Consider the following 27944-nt stretch of genomic DNA (forward strand, 5'->3'; position numbering starts at 1 on the left):
TTGGAATTTGGTCACTTGAACCATGTAATGTAAATGCGGCCTTAATTGTGCTCATATTTGACAACACAAACCTGAAAGATAACACTGTAAAAACAATACACTTCCCTGATTTACTCAAAAAATGTAGGCAACGTGTTTAGCCAATTCGACTTTACCTGTTTGTGACATGCATCTTTAAATAAAGCAAACGCAATTTTCCATTTAAACGAGCTAAAAATACTCTGTTGCAGAAACAAAACTCAATTGAACAAGCTCCAATAAACCTGTTAAAGCATCTCAAACATGTCACTCTCACTAAACAAATCAAACAACAACAGACGCAAACTTCCACAAATATTGCTCATCAAATATTACATCATGCAAATTTCTATCCGTCCTCAACCTAAGCACAAACTCCACTCTTCTCCACAGCGGTCACCTCGAAAACTCCAACAAACACATCAAAATCCAACTCAACTGGGGGAAACGAAGACAAAGTTCATACTTAAATGAAACGTAACTGAGAACTCAAGTCATCATGAAATTTTGGAAAGTCAGAGATTTTACTATGAACTCAAATCAAATTCCAAGACTTAATGTTTTTATACTAATCGGAGAGAAAGTAACTTGAATGAAAGTCTATGTGCTTCATGAGCATCCTCTGAAATGTTTTTGCTGTTGTTCGGCTCTTTTTCTCTCCAGAACTCTGAAAGTGGGGCAATAATGGCTTCATTAAACTGTCCTTCACTCAGTTTGTTGACTCTCGCTGGGCCAGGTCCATCAACCTTCCTCATTCTCCATGCCTGTCCAGTCCTGCTTCCTCACCGCTAGCTTTCCTGAGCCCTCGCTCTCTTAAATGAGATCCAAATCTATCAGCCGTCCTCTCACCGAGCGGCCAGCTCAGTCTATGCAGATGCCTCTCGCTGTGGGGCCTGCGTCCTGGGAGATAGGAGTCCACCGGCATGCTCCTCTCCGCGGCTCAAGAGTTTCATTTCCATCCCTCTGATCTAAACAAGCCCATTACCGGCAGGACACAAACCCGGGCCCCTGGAGAAAGCTCGCGGCTAAGCCACCGTGGCTCATAGCCACCTTCAATGGCCATACGTCTGGTGTAGGGACCACATATACGGGCCGGCACTTTATCAGAACCTCTCCAGAGAAGCGAGGGGAATTGGCTCTTGTGGGTCTCGTTGAATCCTCCTCCTGTAGTCAATCAATTACAGGATCAAAAGGGGAGAGAGGAGAGGGTAACAAAGACGAGGACACACGGTCGCCTGGGCGGTGCCTCGTGGAGGAAGAGAATTGAAGAAAGAGCAGTGACGGAGAGGCCTGAGGATCGGTGTTAGAGCTGACGGGACAGCCAGAACACATGCTTTAGCTTAATCCAGAAGAGACTTGAAACATCTCACACATGCATCCAAGGGAAGTTGACGATGAAAACACAAAGCGTTTGGGATAAAGAGCTCATTGAAAGACCGTAACATAATCATATGTGGCTGTCAAGAGGTTAAAACTCCAGCTCAACCTATAGATTTATGCTCTGCAAAGCCATTGAAATGAATCACTGTATGGCACTAGCAACGCCAAGGTCATGGGTTTGATTCCAAGGGAATGCATGAACTGATCAAATGTATACCTTGGATGCAATGTATGATGCTTTGGATAAAAGCGTCTGCCAAATGCATAAAATGTCAAATGAATCACTGAGGTATGATGTTCTAGAAGGTACTTTCATTCAAAAAATTTCAAAATTTTTCACAAAGAAACACACTGAATTAAACATTACATTTTTGAAGTAGAAAAGCTGAAATAGTATTTTTATTTTTGTTTTATTTGCAATATAAATAAAACAATATGTATTCTAAAATCAGCTCAAAATATCAAACGTATTTCATATCCTCTGACTGGATGGAATCATAGTCTGAAGCTAAAAAATTTTAATCTGTACCCATCATAAACTACATGTGTAAAATCCTCAGACTGGTTTGAACTAGTTGTGTTGCGTATTCCAGCCTTTACTTGGAAAGGGCCGAGTTCGGGCTTCAGCTTAATGGTTTGAGAGGAATGCATACTTGCATTTTATTAAATACTAAAAATAAAAATGAATTATTGTATAAAATATTTGAATGTTCAATGTATCTTATGCATTTTATTTGCCAACATGCAAATGGCAAACATTGTTGGAATCAATATGAGCACTTGAGTCTCATGAAGATCACGAAAGGAGAGTGTTTTGTTGAGCTTTATCAATCTGTCACTTATGGGTGCAATTATGGCAGATATTTCCAAATATTTAAGATATGATACTGCCCTGTTTTGGAAATGAGCTATAGGCCCTGTCATTTTTTGACAGGAATGAAAATGAGGCTGTGACTTACAGTCTTTACAATGGCAAGCACTAAAGATCCCAGATCACATCATTTTCACAACTCACAACTTTCAAAACTGTTTTATGGAGTTTTTATCTACTGATTTTTTTTTTCTTTCCGTAAGCTGAACAATCGATATGTTGTTAAACAACAGTAGAATCAACTGTAAGTCTATCCCTCACAGTCTCGTTTTCATTCCTGTCAAAAATGAATGGTGTCTAACCTTAACTAAGTTCTGTCATGTGAAACTCTATAAATAAAGATTCAAAACGGCATTATTTTTTAAGTTTATCAGAAAGCAACAATGGATGCATTGAGCGATCATCAACATGATAAATTGAAATCACCTACAGTGTGTGTAAAATCGGTGCAGCTGGTTTTGGTATCATGCGGTTTGGAATCGGCATCCATGCCATCAGCATACCAGCAGTTGTGACAGCGTCTCCAACATTCATTCTGCAGAACCTGCCACGAGTCCAGGCCAAACCAGACTACAGACAGACTGACAGACGTCATAACTGGACAATGAATGAATGACTTCCTACAGCTGTGCATATACTGTAACTTGGGTTCCAGAGTCTATTCATGTGCACAAAGAACGTTTTGAGAAAAAAAGATTTTAAATCAATTTTAAGGGATGTTCTTGATGCACATGCACGTGCTTTAATGCACATGCACATACTTGATGCTTGATGCACATGCATTTTTTTTTTTTTTTTTTTTTACCAATTCTAAGTAATAATATGTACAGTACAGGTGGCATCCACCGAAGGAAAACTAACAAGCTCTGACAGACCATAGATGATTTAAAGAACAGATCTAGGGGAACCTGATACTCTGATATTTTCTGGAAGGAATGGAGTAATCTTATAGTTTTTAGAAAGAACAGAGGGTGCAAACCTCATCAATTCAACGTGACGTCACACCCTGGGAATGCCCACATGGAGAGCAAAACCATTAAGTGAAAGAGTGATGTTAAAAGATCAAGTTAAATATACACCATATTGATGATGGATATGCAGACAAGCAGACGAACCCAGAATATAAAACGTTATGGGGTTTAAAATAAGAATTTGACTTTCCATTATGAAACAGGGCATCGATTTCAACATGCTGGAAGTCCTAGGACTTACACAGAATGTTTATCAGGCATTTTGGGGAGATATGTGAATCTGGAAAGAAAATATATATTAATATTTCTATGAAATATGAGATTTTCTTATAAAAATGTTGCCAAGTTATTACTCCCATTATTAAGTACAATTCTATTTTCAGTACACGTTGCCCCAAGAACACATTAATATGCAACTGTAAAAAAAAAAAATTAAGGGTTCATGCTGCCTAAAAAGTTTAAGTTTAGTCAAATTGAAATGAGAAGTTGTACCAAGTGACAACTTGGATAATTAAGTTGACTAAACATAAAATTTTAAGGCAGCATGAACACATCTTTTTAAGGTGTCTTAAACATACTCTTAACATACTTAAACAGAGACTTAGTATAGAATGGGACTGCCCATTAATGACCATGTTTACACACATATTGAATTAAAGGGTTAGTTCACCCAAAAATGAAAATTCTGTCAGTAATTACTCACCCTCATGTTGTTCCAACCGCGTAAGACCTTCGTTCATCTTCGGAACACAAATTAAGATATTTTTTGATGAAATCTGAGAGCTGATCACTTCTCCATAGGCTGCTAGGTGGCCCAAACTTGCTGGCCCAGAAAAGTTATTAAAGAGATCGTTAATATAGTCCAAGTGACTACAGTGGCTCAATCTTAAGTATATCAAGCGACGAGAATACTTTTTGTGCGCAAAAACAAACAAAAATAACGACTTTATTCCACTATTCATTTCCTTCTCTCTGGGCCTCGTAGTGTTTTTGCGCAGCGCGTCTGTGTTACACGTCACCACGTAGGCTCACTATTGGCCGACGCTGGTCATGTGTGTGATGCGTGATGACGTATAACACAGACGCGCTACGCTTAAACACTACGAGGCCCAGAGAGAAGGAAATGAATAGTGGAATAAAGTCGTTATTTTTGTTTGTTTTTGCGCACAAAAAGTATTCTCGTCGCTTGATATACTTAAGATTGAGCCACTGTAGTCACTTGGACTATATTAACGATCTCTTTAATAACTTTTCTGGGCCAGCAAGTTTGGGCCACCTAGCAGCCTACGGAGAAGTGATCAGCTCTCAGATTTCATCAAAAATATCTTAATTTGTGTTCCGAAGATGAACGAAGGTCTTACGCGGTTGGAACAACATGAGGGTGAGTAATTACTGACAGAATTTTCATTTTTGGGTGAACTAACCCTTTAAGTAAAATAGTATATCAAATAATTTTGTTATATCTTTCATAGCATAGTTGAGAATCATCTTTATAGAAAGTTTGGTTACAAAGTAGCCTGCAACCTAAACATTTATTAAATAATAAATATGAATAAAACATGTTTTTGCCTATACATGTCTTTTACATTTTTTAATAAATGAGTTTTAGGTGATTGAAATATGGCAGCTGGTGATGTATATGGACCAAATGCCCAAAACTTGCATTTTATTTTTTTAGAGGAATATTCTTCTAAATATACATTGCTTGAAACAGATGGAAATTGAGTCATGTGACTGAAAAATACTATGAATTACTTCCAGTTTCTGTATCAAAGTTGATCATTATTATTCATATACTCTCCACCTGGACGAAACGGAGAACCATATAACTACAAAATGTATGACACTCCACTTTAAAATGAAAATTCTGTCATCATATACTCACCCTCATATTGTTTCAAACCTGTATGAATTAATTTCTTCTGCTGAACAAAAAAGGAAGATATTTAGAAGAATGTCAGTAACCAGACAGTTTCTGGTACCATTGACTTCCATAGTATATATTTTTTCCTACTATGGAAGTCAATGGTACCAGAATTCTTCTAAATATCTTCCTTTCTGTTCAGCAGAAGAAAGAAATTCATACAGGTTTGAAACAACATGAGGGTGAGATTATGATGACAGAATTTTCATTTTAAAGTGGAGTATCCCTTTAACATTGCAGACGTCTTCAGTTCCAACAACAAAATTTCTTTGCATTCTTTAAACCACAGAACAACATGGAAATATGCATAAAAATATAATCTAAAACCTTATACTTACAAACTCAATATACTGAAGACAAACTCTGGAAACGGAACGTTTGATCCTTATTTCAGTTTTAGATCTTTAATTGATAACATTTACGCCAGTGTTACAGTAAAGACACCAACAGGCTGAAGGTAGTAAATACCAAATACAAGGTTCCCACTAAAGCTACTACTTCATACAGCAGAATAAATTATACCATGGTAACGTACACACATGCTGAAAGGAAATGGGAGGAAAGCATAAACACAAATGCTAACGAAAGCAGGTCCCCAGTTTGACGTCCCAGAGGGGCATGATGGATCATATTTTTAATATCCAAATGTTGATTAACAAAGGTGTTAGCCGTGGATGCTCTATACTAGAAGTGATTTGAGTTTCATTGCTCGTTTGATGAAGATATCGACAGCTGAAAGTGAAGGGGACGGGGTTCGGGTCTCATTAAGAGTTCTGGTTCGCTTGAGGATTCATTGAGTCAGAAGCAGTCAGTTAGCACCAAACACTGCTGTGTTTCCCACAGTCCATTAAAATGAGACCATCAGTCACTTCCATTGCAAAGTTTCAGCTTCCAAACGGTCCGAATGTCAATATTTCATCTTCACTATGGATCCACAAATGTGCTCTTCCTCAAGCAGAGAAAATCCGAAGCACAGAATCATAAGCAATACGATTCACATTCCATTCAGTTTTAAGTGTGAATGTCTTTTATCGAGAGCTTCTCACATACACTTTGAATCCTAAGAAAAATGATACATAATAACTATTGAAAGCAAAGAAACCAAAGCAGTAAATATAAACACAAAATTACAATATAAGACTTACAGATATCCCCTGCTTCATCTACCACACAACACCTTTTCTGTTTTAGTATAAAACATATTCTTTTATAAACAAACAATAAACGATCTGCTTCATCTACTGTACAATTCCATTTATGTGTCAAAATGTCACCTGCGAGTGCTACACGAATGTCGAACGTTCACGACTTTTATTTGTACAAACTTGTGAATGCAAGAGATCTTAATTACAGGAGCCCTGGGTGTGTTTTTGTGTCAGTTTGTAATATATATAATAAAAAAAAAAGAGAGAGAAAAGGAAAACTGGAGAGAAAAAGAGTAACCAAGAAAGAGGTTAAGGAATGTTGTCAAAATTATACACTACCATTCAAAACTTTGGGGCCAGTTAGACTGTTTTGGGTTGTTTTTGTAAGACATTAATCATTTTATTCAGCAAAGATGCAATAAATTTGTTTAAAAGTGACAGTAGACCTTTATAGTCTTAGTTTAGTTTTCTATTCATCAAAGAATCCTGAAATGTATCATGGTTTCCACAAAAATATGAAGCAGCAAAAACTGCATTCAACATTGATATAATAGGAAATCAGCAAATCATCATATTAGAATGATTTCTGGAGGATCATGTGACACTGAAGACTGGAGTAATGATGCTGAAAATTCAGCTTTGATCACAGGAATAAATTACATTTTACAATATATTCACATAGAAAACACTTATTTGAAATCGTAATAACATTTATTGTTTTTACGGATCACATAAGTGCATTTTTGGTGAGCATAAGAGACTTCTTTCAAAAACACCCAAACTTTTGAACGGTAGTGTACTTGGTCTAAAAACCACTTGTGCATTTAAAGCATTCTACATAGTTAATAAATTGTTTGCATTGCTTAACTCAAAATCATAATATGCATGTTTGAAATAGTATCTCTTGACTTGATTTTTTTTGTCTTCTATAGTTCAAGGACAAAGTGTTGCTTCTCTCTAGAAAATTCAAGAATAAAATTCACAATTGTTTTCCAAACAATGCTGTTTTCTCCCCCCCTCCCCCTCCCCTTCCCAGATGATCACTATGGACAAAACGGGCATTTGAGCGAGAGAAAAACGCCTGGTCCTCTAAAAGCACTGCTAATTCCCGGCAGAATGCCTAAAGCCAGACTTCCCACAGAGTGGCCAGGTTTGCATGGAATGTCAAGTGAAAAATGAAGGCGGAGAAGGTCAAACCGCTCGGGAACATTACGGCTCTCGGGGTGAGGGGAACCTGGAAAGCGGAAAACCAGCAGTCACACTTTCAACACACACACTAGCCCACTGCTAGCATTTCACGTAAAAAAAAATCCCATTGTGTTCAAATTATTAAAAAATGCTACGTGTGGATCTTGAAACAACGAAACGAAAACAATAGTTACGATAATCATAATTACAACAACTGTAAGGGCAATCGTAATAACAATACCGATAGAAAACAAGCGAGATTATCCGTTGTAATGACACTGATTCATACACAACTATGCACAGCAAGGTGAAAGTACGTTTTGGAAAATGGCTGGGAATGCGTTCTTGCTGTCCGTCGAACTGGTCCTCTCGTCCGAGTTAGAGGTCCATGACGAGCCCAGAATCACGAGAAGGTCACGTCAGATGGAATGGCAAGAGTCTTGTCTTGGAGATCAGAGAAAAACCTCTCGCACGCTTGTGCCGGCTGACGCGGTGAAGAGCTCCAGCTGGTCTCAGGAGGTGTGTGAAGGTGTGTGAAGGTGTGTTTGACTCAGTAAGCCTGTCCTGTCTCCACCTGGAGGAGTCCCAGCACTGCCGAATGATCACCCAGCTTCATCCTTCTCTGAGTCGACAGACTCACATTCTTGGCCAGATAGTCCACAGCGGCTGTAGGACACACACACACACACACTGGCATGAGCAGGAAGTTCCACATAAAAGCAATCTCACACCAATTTATGCATTAATAAAACACCACTAGCATTCGGAAGGCCTTCATTCAAATGGTTTGTTTCAACGAACCGGTTCAAAATCTGTCCATTGTTAAAAACATGCAGTTGTTTTATCAAATGGACAGATACAAAATCACACAAACACATACAAAATCACAGTGCTTTTCATGTTTTGTTATATATTGGTTGTTTTTACCGTAAAAGACCCAGTTATGCCCACAAAATGAAAAACAAACAGTGCCAAATGATGTTATTTAACATGTTTTAATACCAAGCACAGATTTTTACCTTACACTCTAAAAATGCTGGGTTGTTTCAACACATATTTGGGTCAAATATGGACAAACTCAGCCATTGGGTTACATTTTTTAATTACATTTTTTAACCCAATGTTTGAGTTTGTCCATATTTGACCTAAAATTGGTTAAAACAACCCAGCGTTTTATAGAGTTTATGCTTTGTGAATCCAGCGTTTTAATAGTTACAATTTTTGTCATTTTGTTGTGCCTTAGTTTTTCAGATTTATATTTATTTTGATTTGATTTGTTTTAGTTTTAGTAATTGTATTACTTCAGCTTATTTCAGTTGATGAGTATAAGTTTTCAAAGTACAAGTTTTTTAAGTTTTTCATTTAATATTTGTATTTTATTTTATTTTGTTTCAGCTTTATTTCTATTATTGAAAGCCATTTTTAATAGTTTTAGTTAATAACAACACTGGTTCAACCGAATCGTTCGAATAGAACCGACTCATCATATGAATGACTCATTTGTGAATCAAACATCACATCACTGACACAATCCACCACATGTGTAGAACAACATTACACGTTTAATTCTGTCATCGGTCACTTTTTTAAACCTCTGACCAGAGTAAAGAGTTATGAAAGATAATGCACACACTAAATTAAGCATATAGCCATTCAAGGGCCAAAGAGACCGAGAAGGCCTGGTGTCATTCATTCAGCTCTCTCTCTCTCTCTCTCTCTGTGTGTGTGTGTGTGTGTGTGTGTGTGTGTGTGTGTGTGTGTGTGTGTGTGTGTGTGTGTGTGTGTGTGTGCCAGTCTTTATTACACTAAGCGTTTGAGATTTCATGCTTCATACTCGCCTCATTTTCAGCAGCTCTCTCATCTGACTCATTAAACAGATCAGTCCTCTCAATCTCACTCATAATTAACCTGACATTCGCTCGTCAGATCTCTTCAATCAAGCCTTCTGCACCTTCTGATGGACCTGACACTACTTCACACACCCACACATTTATCTGAAGGCAACCCATAGACCTCTGCTGTTCGTCCCTCATTATAATGACTCCAGACAGACTAACCCAAACTACACCTTAAGAGAAAACTGCATGCTTTTTTAACCATTTTTACCCTTGAAGACACCCTTAAAGAGAGTTTTGCTAGATTTAGATAACCTCCACACTACCAATCAAAAGTTTGAACACAATTGCTCAAGTTTATGTTGGACATTCTTAACGAAACACACAACACACACATCTAATGGGGTGGATAGAAGCCAGTGACTTCTGTGACAACATCAGCCTCTGATTATGTTAATTCAATCAATCAATTCTTTCCTGTCCTGAAGCTCGTGTGTGTGTGTGTGTGTGTGTGTGTGTGTGTGTGTGTGTGTGTGTGTGTGTGTGTGTGTGTGTGTGTGTGTGTGTGTGTGTGTGTGTGTGTGAGGTGACTAAAAGGACATTAGGACCCTAGGGGTGTGAAGTGGGCTTTGAAGGGCCCGTTTCCCAGTCGAGGGAAGAGTGCTGTGACTAACAGAGGAGCCCGGGGCCGATGCCGGGGTCTTTATCAGGAGCATGTGTGTGATGGGCACAGGGGTCAGAGTGTCCTGAGATGGTCAGTGTCGGGCACTGCTCAGATGAACTCAGATGGGCACAGAGGTGGGTAGTAAAGTACATTTACTTCGTTACATTTACTTGAGTACTTTTTTAGAAAAATTGTACTTTTAAGAGTAGATTTGAATGTGGGTACTTTTTACTTTAACTCGAGTACATTTCTAATGAAAAAACTGTACTTTTACTTCGTTACATTGGGCGACGTTCCTCTCGTTACTTTATTTTAATGCAATATGTGTTGTTAAATGCGTAGTTTATTCCAAGCGCGCTGTATCTTTTTTTCTGGACTTGAGCGATGCTCAATTCACAAATGAATCACTCTTTTGAGTCGATTCTGTTCAAAGACTTCATCAAACAAGTTCAGATCTGTCTAAGTCGGTTCGCGAATCAGTTTGAATGATTCAGTTCCTGATTCTGTTCAGTTCCCTGCACGCGCTGAATCATCTGAAGCGATTTCAATTCACACTGGACTCGGAGTCGTAACAGGAAGATTTAAGGACATCAAGAGCGTTAGATGAAGTGGCAGTGGACCTACAGTACAGTCAAGTGAGAGCAAATCTTCAAATGCATCATATTTTTGCCAGCGATGAAGATCTTTATTAGTTGAACATCTTCGTAAGCTGTCTGTGAATGAATGATTCCACAGGAGTCAGGACGATATATTCGATTTCATTTCACTCAGGTAATACATTTTACAACCAAACAGATTATTACGCCACGATACTAGAAAGTATGACATTACCCATTTTTTGGACATATACATTAATTTACATTAAATAAAGCTACCATTGTTCACAGTTTATGAACACCCGCCATCCCGCGGTGGTGTGTGTGTGTGTGTGTGTGTGTATTGCGCAGTGGCGTGCGAACTCGACTTGAAAACGAATGCCTTTGCCTGCCGTAGATAGTTAACCAGTTAAAACATGCTTGCAGAAATATACATTTGATTATATTTTGGAGAACAGTCAGAAGAAGATTCGTCGATGTACTTTTTTTTTTTTTTTTTTTTTTTTTTGTGTGTGTTCAGGTTCAGTAGCAGTCATGAGCGCGAGCACATGTGAAGAGTTCTTAACTCTTCTCTGTCAATACATGCCTTTGAACACTCTGCAGATTCACTTTATTTCGACATTGTCTAATAATCCAAATGTAGTTGTATAAGTTACTATTATACAAACCAGAGGACAGGCAATGCTTTTCGAGCTATACAGATGGCAGAAATATTGCTTACGTCTCTCTTCTGTTTTTGTTGCAAAGATAGCTGATAATAATAGTCATTTAAATAAACAAAATCTAAATATTATAATTTTATATGACGACTTAAGAGGCAAAAGCCTCTAAGTACCATCTGAAATTTTCTTCTAAAAGAGCATTTTTATCAAGCTTGTATGTTTATGTTCACACTTAAATGGCAATGAAAAGTAGCCTACCTATTAATTGTCATTAAAGTGAAATTACTGAATTTAAATATACGAGCTTGATAAAAATGATTGTTTTAGAAGAAAATTTCAGATGGCACTCAGAGGCTTTTGCATCAAGTCTTCACATATATATATATAGGCCTATATGATCCGAAGTGACTAGTTACTCGCTACTTGAGTAGTTTTTTCATTGGATACTTTTTTACTCTTACTCAAGTAACTATTAAGATTATTACTTTTACTTTTACTTTGAGTAAATATTTCTATAAGTACTTGTACTTTTACTTGAGTACAGTTTTTGGATACTCTACCCACCTCTGGATGGGCATCAGTGTGATAAAACAATAATGGCTTCCCTAGTGAAAAGATCAGCATGTGTTGTGCTCCAAAATACAGTAAAAACAGCAATACTGTGAAATATTATTACTATTACAAATAACTTATTTGAACTCTATTTGAATATATTGTCAAATGTAATATATCAAAGCTGAATTTTCAGCATCATTACTCCAGTCTTCAGTGTCACATGATCCTTCAGAAATCATTCTAATATGATGATTTGATGCTTAACATTATAAATGGCTTAATGACCAATACCGTGTGGAATAAAAGAATAAAGAATAAATACAGAGGCAGTTTACAGAAAACAAGTAGCTTGACTTTATTAAGCTGAATCTCAAATGTGCTACATGGCTTTTGCACCAAACACAAGCTATAGACTAAACTATAAAGTAGACGATTAACAGTTTTCATTACTTTATCACAACAGTCTAAAACAAAAAACCTAAACACTTAATGGTCTTAAAAGTTTAAAAGTTGGGGGTCAGTAAGATATTTTTGACAGAATTTAAAACATTTATTCATTAAGGTGAAGGTAAACACAATTATAATGTTATAAAATATTCATATTTTAAATATTTGTATGCTGTTCTTTTGAACTTTCTATTCATCCAAGAATCCTGAAAAAAAAAAATATCACGGGCAAAAAAAATAAAATAATAAGCAGCACAACTGATTTCAACATTGATAATAATCAGAAATGTTTCTTGAGAAGCAAATCATCATTTTAGAATGATTTCTGAAGGATCATGTGACACTGAAGACTGGAGTAATGATGCTGAAAATTCAGCTTTGAATCACAGAATACAATACATTTTACAATATATTCATAATAGAAGACTATGGAAGCTTGTTTATGCCATGGAATTAAAAAAATTTTTTTTACATTTATAATTTTTTTTTAAATTTATTTGCAACTTTTTATCTCACTTGCAATTTCTAGAATTGCGAGATAAAAAGTCACTTTAAAATGTTTTATTCAGTGGCGGAAACACGCTTCCATAAGACGGTTATTTTAAATTGTAATAATATTTCACAACATTACTGTTTTTACTGTATTTTTGATCAAATAAACCCAGGCTTTGTGAGCAGAGGAGACTTTCAAAAACATTTTAAAATCTTACCGGCATTTACAACATTAGACATTGAGTCATATATACAGAGTGTGGCGGGACAGTACGTACTCTGGCCGTACTGGCTGTACTGGTATCCAGCAGTGACGGGGTCCACGCTGTAGCTGGTGGCGCTGTATGTGGGGGGACAGTAGGACTGGGACGAGGCCAGACTGTCCACACCCTTGATGGTGTCTGAACGCTGGCTACAGCTCGCTGAGATCGAGTTAGACGCCTCCAGACCACCGTGGAGAGGAGAGATGGAGAAATCGTGCTGAGACTGGGACGGGACGGCACTGGGGTTACTCAAAATACTCATCACCTAGAGAGACACAGAGACAGAGGCGGGTGTTTAGAGACGGATCCGCAGGTTTGCATTTAATTCTGCCCAACACTCTTCAAAATAAAGGTTCATTATTCTCATGGTTCTATGAAGAATATTTATGCATACACATTTCTACACAACAATTAGTGGAAAAAGGTTTCATAGATTCTTAAAATTCTTCACAGTAAGAAAAACTAAATGTTCTCCTAAGGCAACAACATCAACAACTCCGTAGCGTAAAGGTTGAGAAGTGTCTGGACTTCTATTGCTGTTTACCATGTTCATGGAGTTAGTTTGTGGAGTGAGTAAACTGTGTGTTTACATGGCTTCTCTGGTGCTCTTCGTGTGCCGGTCAAAAATGACAGATTTGTTTTATTTCAATTAAATGAATGTACTATATTTTAGTTTGATAATGTTTTTTATTTAATATTTTGTATTTTTATATTTTATGGTACTACATTATATGTATGCTGTATTTATAATCCATTTATTAACTTTTTGAGCATATACCTGAAAGTAAAATTTCAATAAAATTTTAAATAAAAACTTAAACTGTCGCACATTTTGAACGCTTCAGAGCACAGACTTAAGTTTGATCTCTTTTCAAAGACGACACTTGGCAGGTTATTGCTGAAGTGAAAAAAGTTTAAAAAAGTGAACCTAAAAAAGTTACAGAATTTTACGTTTATTGTTATGAAAAATGCACAAAAATACTATTTAAATTTTTTATATGAAAAATATATTTTCAAAAATACGTTTTACTCTAAAACTGCAAGAAAATCAAAGCCATAAATCTAAACAAGTTTGAGGTTGATATCTCAAAAAATGAGCTTTCAGTTAGATTTTGTTAGGCCGCGGTACCAAAAGTTTTCACAAGATGAAATTCGTCTCCCATTCATTTCCAATATTTTTGTGTGTGTGTGTGTGTGTTCACATAGCAAGTGCCAAAACCTTTACCAAGTTTCGTACCATTCCAATGAAGTAATAAATAAAAAATAAATAAAATGTAAAACTTTTGGGTCAAAAATTACTGAAAAGCACCAGAGAGTTGAAAATGGCATGTGCCGGTGTTTCAGCCAATCAATGTACACTCACATCACTGGTAGTTCCTGTTGTGCTGGGTTAGACCCTACGAGCTAATTTAGTCCCCCCAAAAGCCGTCAAAGAGTGGGTACCTCTGCCAGTAGTTATAGGAACTATGAAACCACTCCCCCTCGTGTAAAATTACCAATAAACCACAGTTGGCTTTTCTGCAACCATTAGACAGCAGAATATATAGTAGTGCTCAAGAATATGAGGTCATTCTCTGAATGCAAACGGAGGGAAGGGACAGAGAGTGAAGCACAGCGTCCCAGAGTGATTCGAAACGGCCAGAGAGAGTGATCCAGCAAAAGAAAGAGACGGGGAGCGAGGCCAGACCCATCAGACCCCTGTACCGAGGCCTCCAGCACAACAAGCACTGAGGGAGAAGATAATCCCGCCCCCAGGCTCCAGAAACACCCCCACGCTCATGAATAATAATGAGCAGTGGTCTGAACAGAGCCAAGTACGTGATCTCCCATCCCGAACACACAGGCCCGGCTCTTAAACTAACACTGATGTGAGCTCAAGCTGCTTGTTTGTCTGTTTGTGAATTGAGAAACAATGGCTATTACAAATGCTGGGTTGTTTCAACCCATGTTTGGGTCAAATATATACAAACCCAACAGTTGGTTTACATTTTGTTATTCAATTTCAAACCCAACGGTTGGTTTTGTCCATATTTGACCCAAACATGTGTATTATTCATTGGCAAACTCAATCAATGACTAAGTTTGACCGACTAAATTCATCAAAATGTGTATACCATCAGAATATACTGTACATATTGTATTCCACAATGCAACGCACCTGACTTGACGCTCCATTCATTGTGTCAGGGAATGAACCGGAATCGATAACAACCATGATTTTCACGTTTCATTATTTCTTCAATCATTACGGCATTAACTAAACATGCATATTAGTAAAATTAAGTGACAACAACTATTATAAAGTATACAATTTCACACAATGGACGGCATGCATGAAACACAAACCACATTTTGTGTCAATCATCCATGAAGCCATAGGTACATAAGGAGTGATTTTATGAGCAATTATCACATAATAAATAAAAAAAATTTTTTATTCTAGGTTTTTATCACATATATCCATTTAATAAATATATATTAATACACCTTTAATAGGCCAAAAAAAAAATTAAAAATGTTTAACATTTAAATGTAAAAATAGCAAAATATTTAAAAAAATATGATGATGCATACAAAATAAAAGCCCAAAATAAAATACAAAAATATTTAAATTTAAATGTAAAAATAGCAAAAAAAAAAAAAAAAAAATGATGATGCATACAGTATGCAGGAATATAGTGTGCCGTAAACTAGTATTTCATTGCAAAGCGGTCAATTTAGTCAACTATATTCTAGCTATGTTGCTCTACAACATAGAAAAAGGGTCTGGTCAAAAGATCATGCAAAAAAACATATCACGTAAAAAAAATAAAAAAAGCATAAGAGAGAAAGCTGAAATAGTGTTTGGGGCTGGAGAAGTGTTTTCCAGGAAGCCTCACACATGGTCTTCCCTCTCAGGCGACAGAAAGCATCCTTCCCAGCATCAGGTTCACGTTGCGTCTCGATACGCTACGCTGCCCTTTGACTCCCTTTGGCTGCTAAACCAATTAGACCATCACAGAGCTGGTTAAACACACACAGACGTGACACACACAAACCCATACATGTGTGAGTTTAAACGCAGTTCACATCAGCTAGCCCAAAAAAAAAAAATCAACCTGCAAAAAACCGCTTGTGCTCGGTGACGACGCGGCACCCACGAGCGGACCGGAAACATTAATCACATTATGATAAATATTCCCAAAATGTCTCGCAGGAAATATGGAAGACTTGAGGCACATCGGACGCATAACTCTGGTTAGTGGTTTCCTCAAGCTAATTCTATCAGTATGGAAACCCCTTCCACGCACATGTGACATGCATCCACATAAGTGGGAGATTCATTGCCGTGTCTTTATAAGAGACACATGAGATGTGGCCATATGGCTGGAAGATTCATACGTTTCCTGATTATAGCAGATTAGTGAATGGAAAGCACAAGTAGCCCTTGTTGGTGGCCACACGAGGGGGCCGTGACGGCAGCTGCAGGGGTGGGACAGATTTAGTCAACGGTTAATTGAAGCTTGATTACACTGCTTCCTTCTTTATATGCACATTAAATTAAAGCGGCAGACAATCAGGACTGACTCCTCTATCAGCGCTTCTAATTATAAAGCACCAAATTCCAGCAGCGCTTCCTCAACAGAGCCGCACTGACCTCCTTTAGAGAGCGAATGAAGGGAAATCTCTGGACTTTTGCTGGAAAGATAGAGCTGTTATTTTGATCACATTTTGTAATGTTACACTCCTCATTTACTTAAGATAAAACACTGGTATAGTGCTGCATTCACATCACATTGTAGAAAGCATCCTAAACGGGGGTGCATTTCACATCAACAACAAAAGTATGTTTTCTCAATAAATGTACTGTTGGTTTCAGTTTAGATATTTAATCTGTTTTCCCTGGTGAATTTGTGAACTATGTTATGAAGCAAACTGTTGCTATGGATCAGTCCTCAATTTCACAATTTTGATGATTTCAAACAATACACAGAAACATTGTGCAACAGGCATGCTAATAATACTAGAAAAAAAATGTCTCTATACTTGATTCCAAAGGAGAATCCTAACATTAGCATATCGCTAAGCTAATAGCAATAGGCTACTTTAAACTGATCAATATCTTAGAAAGCTGAACAAATAAACTTTTGGACTAGTCTTCTCAACTATAAGGACATCAAATGCTGTCTAGGTAGGCAGCTCAGTAGGATTTGAAACAAGGCTAATTATTCAGTCATCCTTTTTAGTTATGGCATATACCAACGGGACTATGCTAACCAGCCAAACCTTGACCTCTATAAGACTCATACATGGCACAAGTGCAAATTAAGAGACATTGGATGCATCATTAATTAAACTGACCAGAAACATTTCCTTTGTGTTGTTCTGTGTTCAACTGCATTTTAAACTGTTATACACATTGGGAAACTGTGACCTTGACGCACCTTGACCAGAAGAGGCGTAACCGCTGAACTTCGCTGCAGGGGAAAGATTAAGCTCAGCTGAGATTGTATTACAAATCTACCCAACCCAGAACATTAACGCAGCTAAATAAACAAAAATCAATATCATTCAGACTATTAATCTGATATGGGAGTGTGTGACATATCAGACTCCATGGCAAAACAAGCACCTCCGGCAAACGCAGCCTGTAGTTCACCAACTAAATAAACCCTCATTTCACATACTTGAATCCCCCACTCCTCCCAAGTAGACTATACATTTCTTTCCTTTGTTTCTCTATTGGACTATATCTTCCGACAGTGCTTTTCTGGTTTGTTGTGCGTCGTGTGCGCGGCAGATAATGGAAGTCAGGGCTCCAGTGTTTAAAGGACACAGCCCACAGGCAATGCCTTCCTCTCTCCAAATAGATTACTCCATAAATAATAATAAAAAACTAATTAATTCTCCAACTTCTGAGACCCCTCCAGCCTGAGGCGGCGCAAACCCAGAATTGTAAATTGATACAATGTGCATCCTTTCAGATAAACAAATAGTGCATGTGCAACACACTAAAAGGGATTCTTTCATACCACTCTAATTTCCTTAACAGTCAAATTATACTTTTTTTTTTTGTCTGCTTAAATGTACGACGAGTCCTTTCGTGTTTAGTCAAGCTCTGGAGAAACAGCTCGACAACTGAAAGGAATCTGTCTGGTGCAGATGACAATGTTTCAAGAGGCAATTTTCCCAAAAGCCAAACATTAAGCTCGTGCTACAACTGCACATGCACTCAATTTTACATGTTCACCAGAAGAAAAGAAATAGCACAGGAAACGAATTTGTATTGGGAAAACGGGACTCTTACTTCCTCTATATTAACGTTATAGCTGTTAATTTGTCCTTACTAGAACCTTTTTGGCATGAAGTGTTCTTTAAAACTGAGTCAAGAACCCTAAAGTTTGATATAACCCAACATACATTTGCACTTCCGCAACATCCAACAATAACTAAAAAAAATATAACAAATATCTTTTAGTGTCTCTTTCTGACCTCTGTTGTGTTATTACAAATATGCCTCATGCTCTTTCAAGAGCTTGTTGTACATGTCAAATTAAACATGGCATCTATTCAGACTAAATCTGATCACCGAGCTAAAAAACAGATGTACAACATTTCAAAATTAAACATACTAAATATACTAAAGATAAATGAAGCAGCAGATCCGAAGAGAGAAACGCAGGGATGGCAGACAGATAGAGAGGATTTGAGGAGGGGGTTTGGAGAGACAGGGTTTTTTTTTTTAAGAGTACAAAGACTCCAGTAGGACTGAGTTTGCCTTAGGGCCAGCCTGCCAACAGAGCAGATAGCACAGGCCTCTGCACCCTCGCCAGGCTCTCGGCCAACACACACACACACACACACTACTCTTAATCTAGCCCAGAGTGGATTAGAGAGTTCCTCTCACCACTAACTTCCCCCAACCCTAATGCCCTCCAGTGGTACCTTCAAGTTTAGTACAGGTCAGGAGGGCAGACGGAGGGGAATAAGCCCACTCAGTGTGTGTAAGTTATCTGAGACTGACAGAATATCATCTCTTCCCTTCACAGATCTGTGCGACTGATAGTCGCCTGCACTGGAAATCGTGAGCGGTTTTTCACACTCCTGCTGTCGATTGTTTGTCTGTGTTTCAAAGGACAGTCCTGGGGCCAAGATTATGGCAAATAACGCTTTCTGCAATTTATCAACCCCTTCGACTGACACCCATTCAGGATTACTGCAGAGTAATGTAAAATACAGAATCTTGGGAAATAATTCAGCCATCAATTTGAAAAAATTATGAAAAATGTTTCAGGCACGCCAATGTCAATATTTAGTTTAATACTGCAATTGATTTAGACCAACATATTGGTCAGTTAGAGCAATTCATTGTCCAATATTTGGCAATTTTTTATATTTTCGTCATCAGCCAATACTCGCGACTTGGTCATTTAACAGAAATGTTAATTCTTACTCACGTCTGTTGCGAAATTCATCAAGAGCCGTATCAAATGACATCTAAAAAAAATTATATTTAAAAAAAATTTTTTATTAAGTTTAAATAAGTACTGAGTAATATTTATTTGTAATTTTTTTTATACTTTATTATTGTAAATAGATATTGAGTAACATAAATTAATAAATACAACTTTTATTGAGTTATAAGATATTAACATTGTTTAAAAAAAACAAATGCTAAAAATGAACAAAAAAAATTGTTTATATGAAATATTATAATGCTTTTTAATACAAAATATTTTTATTGGCCACCCTGCTTTTATAGATATTTAAAAACACATTCCAGGTTGACCATTAATCATGGCCAATTAAAGTAATATAAATCATTTGGGGGGACATATATACAATATATATATATACAATATATATATATATATATATATATAATCCACACGGATTGGCTTTTTAACAAGACTATGGTTTAACCGCCCTCCTACACTTCCCATAGTGGTGCTCATCTGAGACAAAATGACTATTTAAAAATAACAGTGGTTGCATAAATTCAATTAGAGGCTTTTGGTCACGGTGGAAGGGGAGCGAGGGCCAATTAAGCAGCCTGGGAGCCCTGAGCCAGCCTGACTGCTGACACAGAACAGATGACGGGGCCGCTCGCTGTTCACAGGCGTAATTGGCCAAAGCACATTAATCAAAACTGAAAAGAGGCTTCTGAATAGAGAAGGGAAGGAGAGAGATACGAGGAAGAGAAAGAGGGGACAGAAATTGGGGAGTGGGGGTGAAAGTGAAATGAGAATGATAGAGAGAGGTGAGAAAATGAAGGAGTAGAATACAGACATGCGATATGACACAACTAGAACGTTCCTGTTACAATACACTTCTAGCTTTTTCATTGCAGAAACAGTAGCTCTGTACGTAGTGCAGCCTAAAGAGTCAGTAGCGTAACCAAACTGGAACATAATAAGTGACTGATTTGGAACACTCTACAATTGACTTTTAATAGAGTTTAACATTAGCATTTTTCTAAGGTTCAGTGTGGCACTTTCTTCTCGCAGAAAGGTGTCCGGTTCGAGTCCCGGCTGAGTCTTCTGTGTGGAGTTTGCATGTTCTCCCTGTGTCTGCATAGGTTTTCTCCCGGTGCTCCGGTTTCCCAAACAAAAACCCCCAAAAATGCAGTATAGGTTTGAATTGGATTTGAATTGGAGATGCTAAATTATCCATAAGTGTGAATGTGTGAGTGTGAGTCCCAAGCCATGTAATGGGGAGTGTTGGGGAAAGACCTGGCGCCCTACCCCGGAAAACACATCGCCAAGAAATTCATGGATGGCCCAACGCTATATCTCACGAGTGATTAAAAGGTGGCTAATTCGTACGACCTCACTCGTACGGTTTGTCTAAACCCACGTGATGGCTAGGTTTAGGGGCGGGGTCAGGGGTAGGTCATTCGTACGAATTCATACGAATTTGGCAACTCGTAAAATATGTACGATTTAGCAAAAATGTTACGAATTCGTCGTATGAATTGGTACGAATTAGCCACCTCGTAAAAATCGCCCAGTGAATCACCAAGAGTCGGATCGGATGCGACTGAAAGCGTTAATGAATGATGATGATTTTACAGATTCCCCCTTGGATGATTGTTTCCACAGTGCATTCTGGGATTGCTGACTTTTTCTTTTGTAAGTCTTTATACTCATGATTCCTTCAAATGCTGTCTAGGTAGGAGCTAGTTTGAACCAGGGCGGGAGGTCCTCTGGAGGAGAAGGGAGCGTGTGATAATCCTGCTCAATTACACTCTGATTGACACTGACAGAATCTGGGCTCTGACATACAGGACACAGATGAAAGCCATTATCGGCTGCTGAAACAAGCTGTCAGTCCTCAGAGGATGTTTACTGTACTAAATAGTGTGCATATGCTCTCTACCTCTCTCCTCTGGTCAGTCACACCTCACGTCAGCAAACACACTGACAGGCGCAGACAAACACTGCTCAGAGAGGCTTCTAATGTAGGCATGCATGATATACTGGCCATCACATCATATCGGCCAGGATTAGCGCTTTAAAATTAGCACTTGATTAAGCCGACATTGGAAGCATTCAAAAACAGGACTTATTTCAATTTGTTTTTATTTATAAACATAAGCATGAATATTTGTTTTCTACTGTACATTATAATATTTGGATACTTAGTGTGCATCAGTAAAATTCTAGATTGGATCCTTAGTGTCCATTTACACACATTTTCTTTTCATTATTGGTTATCGTAACATAATCTGTTATCAATTTTGCACCAAATTTCTATATTTCTACATGGGTGCATCTATCTCTGGTCAGATACATTCGAAAACTGATCAATAACTAATAAAATAAACTTGTGTAATATTTGGCAAAATCATATTACATTTTTGCATATTGTATTGCCCAGTATTTATGTATTTCTTCAATGGTGCATCTATAATCTGCCGCTGTACATATAAATAAAATAATAATTAAAAAAATGGACCAATAACTGATCATTCAGTAACTGAAAATAGGCTATAAACTAAAAATAATAATAAATAATAATTAAATAAATAATAATAATAAAAAATAATAAATAAAATAATAAAAAATAATAATTCAGCATTGTTTTCATTAAGATAAGCAAGAGATAAGCAGATCAATTCAATAACTGATAGATTGTCAGAATAAGAAGCTTTTATATTTATAATGTAAAAAATATACATGTATCGCCAATAATAATAATAATTATTATTTTTGCACATTGTATCACCCAAAAGTCCTATTTGAGTGCATCTATAATTTAAAAAAGCATTAAGTCAGTCTTTTTTCATACTGACCTGACCTTATACTTTTTTATACTGACCTTATACCGTATTTGAAATATCCCCACAGATCATGGCCGCAGTCTATCAGCTAACTGAAGGTTAATATGCCTTCTGTGTGGATGCACTGCAACGTGTGGAGTCACAATAGTCTATTCTTCTCCACTGATGTGCTTGAGTGAGTATGGGATGGATTCAGCCACCAGGAACAAGCCAAACCACACACACACACACACACACACACACACACACACACACACACACACACACACACACACACACACACACACACACACACACACACACACACACACACACACACACACACACACACACACAGAAACGCACACCAAAGCTCTCTCAGAGAGAGAGAGAGAGAGAGAGAGAGAGAGAGAGGCAGGAGGTTTGTTTGCTAAAATCAGCAGGGGATCAGCACAGTGAAAAATGTCAGGTCAAATTGTTCTTGACAGTGTTAATATCTGCACCTCACAGCAATAATTACATGTAAATAAATAGCGAAATAGTGCTCAGCTGGAGTCTAAGAGGAAAGAACTGCTCGTGTGAGATAGCCAGCTGAGACTCCAACCGCTTACAGGCTCGTTTTACAGAAACTGAGCCAACATGAGAGGAAAAATAGACAAACTCAACTGAACTTGGGGTTTGCTAAGACAAGCATCACTTTTATTATTGCTTATACTTAGAGTTAGTGATCTGAACAAGCCCTAAATACTAAATATTAACCCTATAAAGCCTACTGTATATCATATGTGATATGTGAATTTCTAAAGCCTCTAATTTATCAACATGATCAAAACTTTGCTTTAAAACCTGTTGCACACAATCTACGGCATGTCTTCTGTCGTCTGATTGATAGTTTATACATTTTTAGCAAGTAAAAGGCGTTTTAGTGTAATTGTAAAAGAGCATTCCCTCCCCATCCCTTCGGCTCGTGGTTCTCGAGTCTTTTTGCTCTGAAATCTGCACTGATTTTTGTCAAATGAAAGAATAACTTTCATATTGTTAGTAATATTTCAAGATGAACACCTACTGGACTGAAGCAACTTAGGTTTACTTGAATATCAATACATAATTTAATATATATATATATATTGCCACCCACAATAAAAACTAGAGCTTTGATCATAAAAATTATTATAATAAGACATATTATTGGGATATATATAGAGTGACAACATATTTATATGCATTTTATGTAAGTAGTCTGTTATACTGTTATTAAGATCTCCCTGATTTACAAACTATAGAAATGTCATCTTACTTTTTGACCATAAAAATGTCAGTATCTGCATCAAAACAAATATTTTCTGTCTTCCTCCTCAACTATGAGCTCAATATTCTCACTATATCCTACTATAAGAGTCATAAAAGCCTGATGGGCAACATACAACTTTTTTTTATTACTTTGTCTAATACCTCAATAAACTTTTCCATTAAAAACAAAAATCTTATTTCACTGTTATTTCACATGTCAGGTTTTACATGGTTAAACTTCGGTGCGTAAGTGTTTGTGCTAAATCATCACAGTTCAAATCATTTTCCCAAATCACTTTGTCACGATCACACGCACACCTTTCATCTGGCAGATGATAAAATGGGTGAAAAACAACTTTCATTGAATGAGTGAGACCAGAGCATGGAGACGACAGCTGTCCCGTGATGCTGCCAGTGTCCCGACTCAGCGAGGGTCAGTGCGAAGGCAACCCGAGAGGGTGCCGGTGTTTGGGTGTGTGTGGTTGGCATGGCGGGTGTGAGTTCGGTACACTGCTCATTGGAGTATTAATCACACCGGTGCACCTGTCAGAGTGGCATGTGGAACTAACACGACGCACATTTCACTAAGACGACATCCAAAAAGCCAAGGGATACCGAGGGAGGCTTATCTATATGTCTGTTTAACCCCACGGTGACCCTGCAAAACCTCACCGGGCAAAGGTTACCTGGCAAAAAACGCCTTCACCTGCTAATAGGTGTTAAAATCCACTTTTACAACAGTGACAATAAATCGTAGCGGCAGCAACCAAAAAGATACCGAGCGTGCCTCTGAACTTGATACGCCTAAGCATCGTAAATAGTGTTTTACTTGTAGCTACAAACGTTTTTGGACACTTGAGCCACCCTTAGAAATGTCTGAATGTCATCGAATATCAAAGATCATTTCTCTTCACTAACATTATTTTTCTTCATTATGTCTTTTAATCAGCTGGTGTTTTGGTGATTTTTAGTGGATGTATGAAGTCAGTTCTCCTCGAGTTCACACAGATGTAGTTCAGCACATTAGCTATCAACATAATCCACGAACCACAAACAAACACAGTCTTCATATTAAACACTACACCAGCTGTTTTAGCATTTCAGATCTTTTTATCTAATGCAATGACATTCAGACATTGAAAGAGTGTTCAAATACTTCGTTGGGTCACTATATTAAAAAAAACATACTACACTAAAAAATGCTGGGTTGCATGGTTGGGTCAAATATGGACAAACCCAACCGTTGGGTTAAAACAATTGTATTTTTTTATTTAAACCAATGGGTTGGTTTGTCCATATTTGACCCAAACATGGGTTGAAACAACCCAGCATTTGTTAGAGTGTAACAAATCTAAAAAACTTAAATTACACTATATGAAATATAATAGATTTGGCCTCTGCTAAAACAATAAATATAAGTCGTTCAGCATGTTGTGGTCTCTAAGTAATTGACATAGAAGATACGATCGGTGCATTTGTGTCTGTGTGTGTGTGTGTGTGTGTGTGTGTGTGTGTGTGTGTGTGTGTGTGTGTGTGTGTGTGTGTGTGGCTATATGCTCTCCATTCTCCATATTATGGGCATTTCCAGTTGCGTGGGACACACGGCATATGAATTGGTCTCAGTCGTTCCCTCCTTTAAATCCCTATCTCCTAGGATTTGCTGAAATTTATATTGGCTGCCTCTGCAAGATAAATGTAAATCGCATTCCCTTATATTTGCTATTTATCAGGATGCGGCAGCTCACTTTCGGCAGGGGAAAATATCTCTCACCCGCATACAAACAGCCTTGCATTTAAATAGCATTTTTATTGTCCGCCGCAGCCTTTCATCTGAACGGCGGGAAAAGCGTCTTCCTCTCCAGGGGAAGGAGAGGGAGGGAAAAAGAGAGACCAACACAGAGTTGTCTTGAGCAGCCTTGAAGGAAGCAAACGGGGAGGAAAAAGTGCAGCAAAATAAATAAATAAAGAGCAGAACTCTTTTTCTTTGAGATGAGAGAGTATGGCAGTATTGGACTCAACGGGTGACTGCTAGAAAGCCAAAGATGGAGGTTAAAGAACACAGACAGGCGTGACCTGAACTCATGAGAATGAAAACACCTGACCGTTATATTCTTCTGAACTAGACTCTTCAATTAGACACCTACTCTTTTTTGCATTTTATATATACTGTAGTAAATGTGAGTGGTTTTGTGTAAACCCACCGTCACAATGCTAGAGTTTTGTGAGCGGCTCCCAGTTTATAATAGTGCTTTCTTTCTGGTCAAAACTCAAAAGTCAACCCTCAAGTCTCCATAACATTCAGGTGCCTCCTTCAATGTAAATCTAATGGATTTATCTTTCTTTCTTTTTTATCAACCACCAAGCATTTTTTTTAAGTCTGACTGATTTGAGCATCCTTTATATTCAAAAACTTTTTTTTTTTTTTAGAAATCTCTTATGCTCACAAAAGCTGCATTTATTTGATAAAAAATACAGTAAAAACAGTAACGATGTGAAACATTTTTACAATTTAAAAGAGCAGTTTTCTATGTGAATATATTTTAATTTATTTCTGTGATCAAAGCTGAATTTTCAGCATCATTACTCCAGTCTTCAGTGTCACATGATCCTTCAGAAATCATTCTAATATGATTTTATGCTCAAGAAACATTTCTGATTATTATCAATGATGAAAAATGTTTTGCTGCTTAATATTTTTGTGGAAACTGTGATAGGCCTACCTTACTTGCAGGATTCACTGACGAATAGAAAGTTCAAAAGAGAAAACATTTAGGCCTATTTGAAATATAAAACTTTTGTAACATTATAAATGTCTTTACTGTCACTTTTAATCAATTCAATGAATCCCTGCTGAATCAAAGTATTAATTTCTTGAAATAAATAAATAACCTGACCCCAAACTTTTGAATAGTAACATATTATGTGCCAAAGTGTATTACTTAAAATGTATGATCTGCAAAAATCAGTGCTAAGTTTGAGAAACAGAACAAGTGACCCTAAAGAACGCTAAAAGTTCCGTTTGGAACCTAAAAAGAGTTTTACTCAGAACTTTTTTAGCTTCCACAAAGATCCTTCTAATGTACTGATGCTTTAAAGAACCCAGAAACCATCAGACCAACCTGAAGAACCTTTACAGTATAATTAAACATTAACAACGTTTGTAATTACAAAAGAAAGGTTCAAGGGCCCTCAAACCAGTGTCCAAGCCAGGATATGTTAGAAAAGATATTAGCCATCATGGTTTGACATTGGCACAATCACTTTCCATTGTCATCAGACCTAAGACAACACTTACACGTAATGTCTTCTTCAGAGCCGTAAGCCTTACACCAAAACTACAGCTTTTGTTTTTTTGCCTGTGGCGATGATTTTGGCTGTCTGATGTTCTTGGCAGCTGCCAAGCAGGTCTTGTTTTTTTTTTTTTTTTTTTGGAAAGCCTCTTATAGGTCTTTTCCATTACTGCCAAATATAAACAGTATCTGGGCTTCTAATTATTAAGTATCAATTCCCCCTCTCGCAGCGAGCGCGCGCGGGGTGCGGATGAATGCCGCGCGCTCATCCGCTTTGATTCGTTCGTCGGGAGAGCGTGCCAGCTGACACGGTGCCCAGTCTAAGGCTTAATGCACAAGTTTTTAATAATGTGTGGGACTACATGCGTCTCAGCGGCTCATTGATATTCACGTGCCTAATGTCTTGTCAAAACTGCGAGGCGAGGGAGCCGGCAAGAGAAGCGAGCACTTTAAATTTCTGAGGTAGGTTTCTTTCCTTTTTAGTCAACGCCAGCACAGGGTTCTTAAACGTAATTCATCCCCTTTTTTCCAAGAAGGACTAATGGAAGAGGGAGAGGGTTGAAGCTTCTGCGCGCTTATCTCTGTCTGACAGTCGCGAGCAGCGGTTGGCGAGGGCTGGTGTTAGCGCGATGCTGTGCGGTGCGGTGCGGGCGAGCAGGCCCGGGGACAGGGATCAAAGAGAGGCTCGGGTGAGCGCAGTTTCTCTCTCTGATCCCTCCGGTGCCGAGACTCAACCCCGCTCGTGCGCTGCCGTACGCACTCACTCCCTCACTCACTCACTCCCTCACTCACTCTCTCACCCATCCGTCCGTCCGTGAGCAGAACCTCATTCCACAGCACAAACACACTCCCACGGCTCTCATTTACACACACACACGCACACACCTACCCCTAAACCCATCCATCACAGAAAACTTTCTGCATTTTAGATTTTCAAAAAACCTCATTCTGTATGATTTATAAGTTGGTTTCCTCATGGGGACCAAAAAAAAAATGTCCACACAAGGACAAGAATTTTGGAGGATTTTGTCCCTATAACATAGGGTACACATGAATCATGCACACACACACACGTATGTAGAAGACATAGAAGATACGATACACGATCGTAT

General features: G+C 37.8%; 1 protein-coding gene across 2 annotated transcripts in view; it reads right to left on the reverse strand.

Annotated features, from left to right (window-relative positions):
- Positions 1-5541: 5541 nt before the first annotated feature.
- The window catches only part of pax7a (paired box 7a), a 63197-nt gene continuing 40794 nt past the window's right edge, over positions 5542-27944 (reverse strand). For both annotated transcript variants that reach the window (XM_082155896.1, XM_082155895.1), the window contains exons 8-9: positions 13027-13276; positions 5542-8163 (exon numbers count right to left, since the gene is read on the reverse strand). In XM_082155896.1, the coding sequence (XP_082012022.1) occupies positions 8048-8163; positions 13027-13276 (366 nt within the window). In that variant the 3' untranslated portion in view covers positions 5542-8047. The remainder of the gene's footprint in view (positions 8164-13026; positions 13277-27944) is intronic.

The sequence above is a fragment of the Leuciscus leuciscus genome (assembly GCF_965113295.1).
Source record: "Leuciscus leuciscus genome assembly, chromosome: 23".
Taxonomy (NCBI): domain Eukaryota; kingdom Metazoa; phylum Chordata; class Actinopteri; order Cypriniformes; family Leuciscidae; genus Leuciscus; species Leuciscus leuciscus.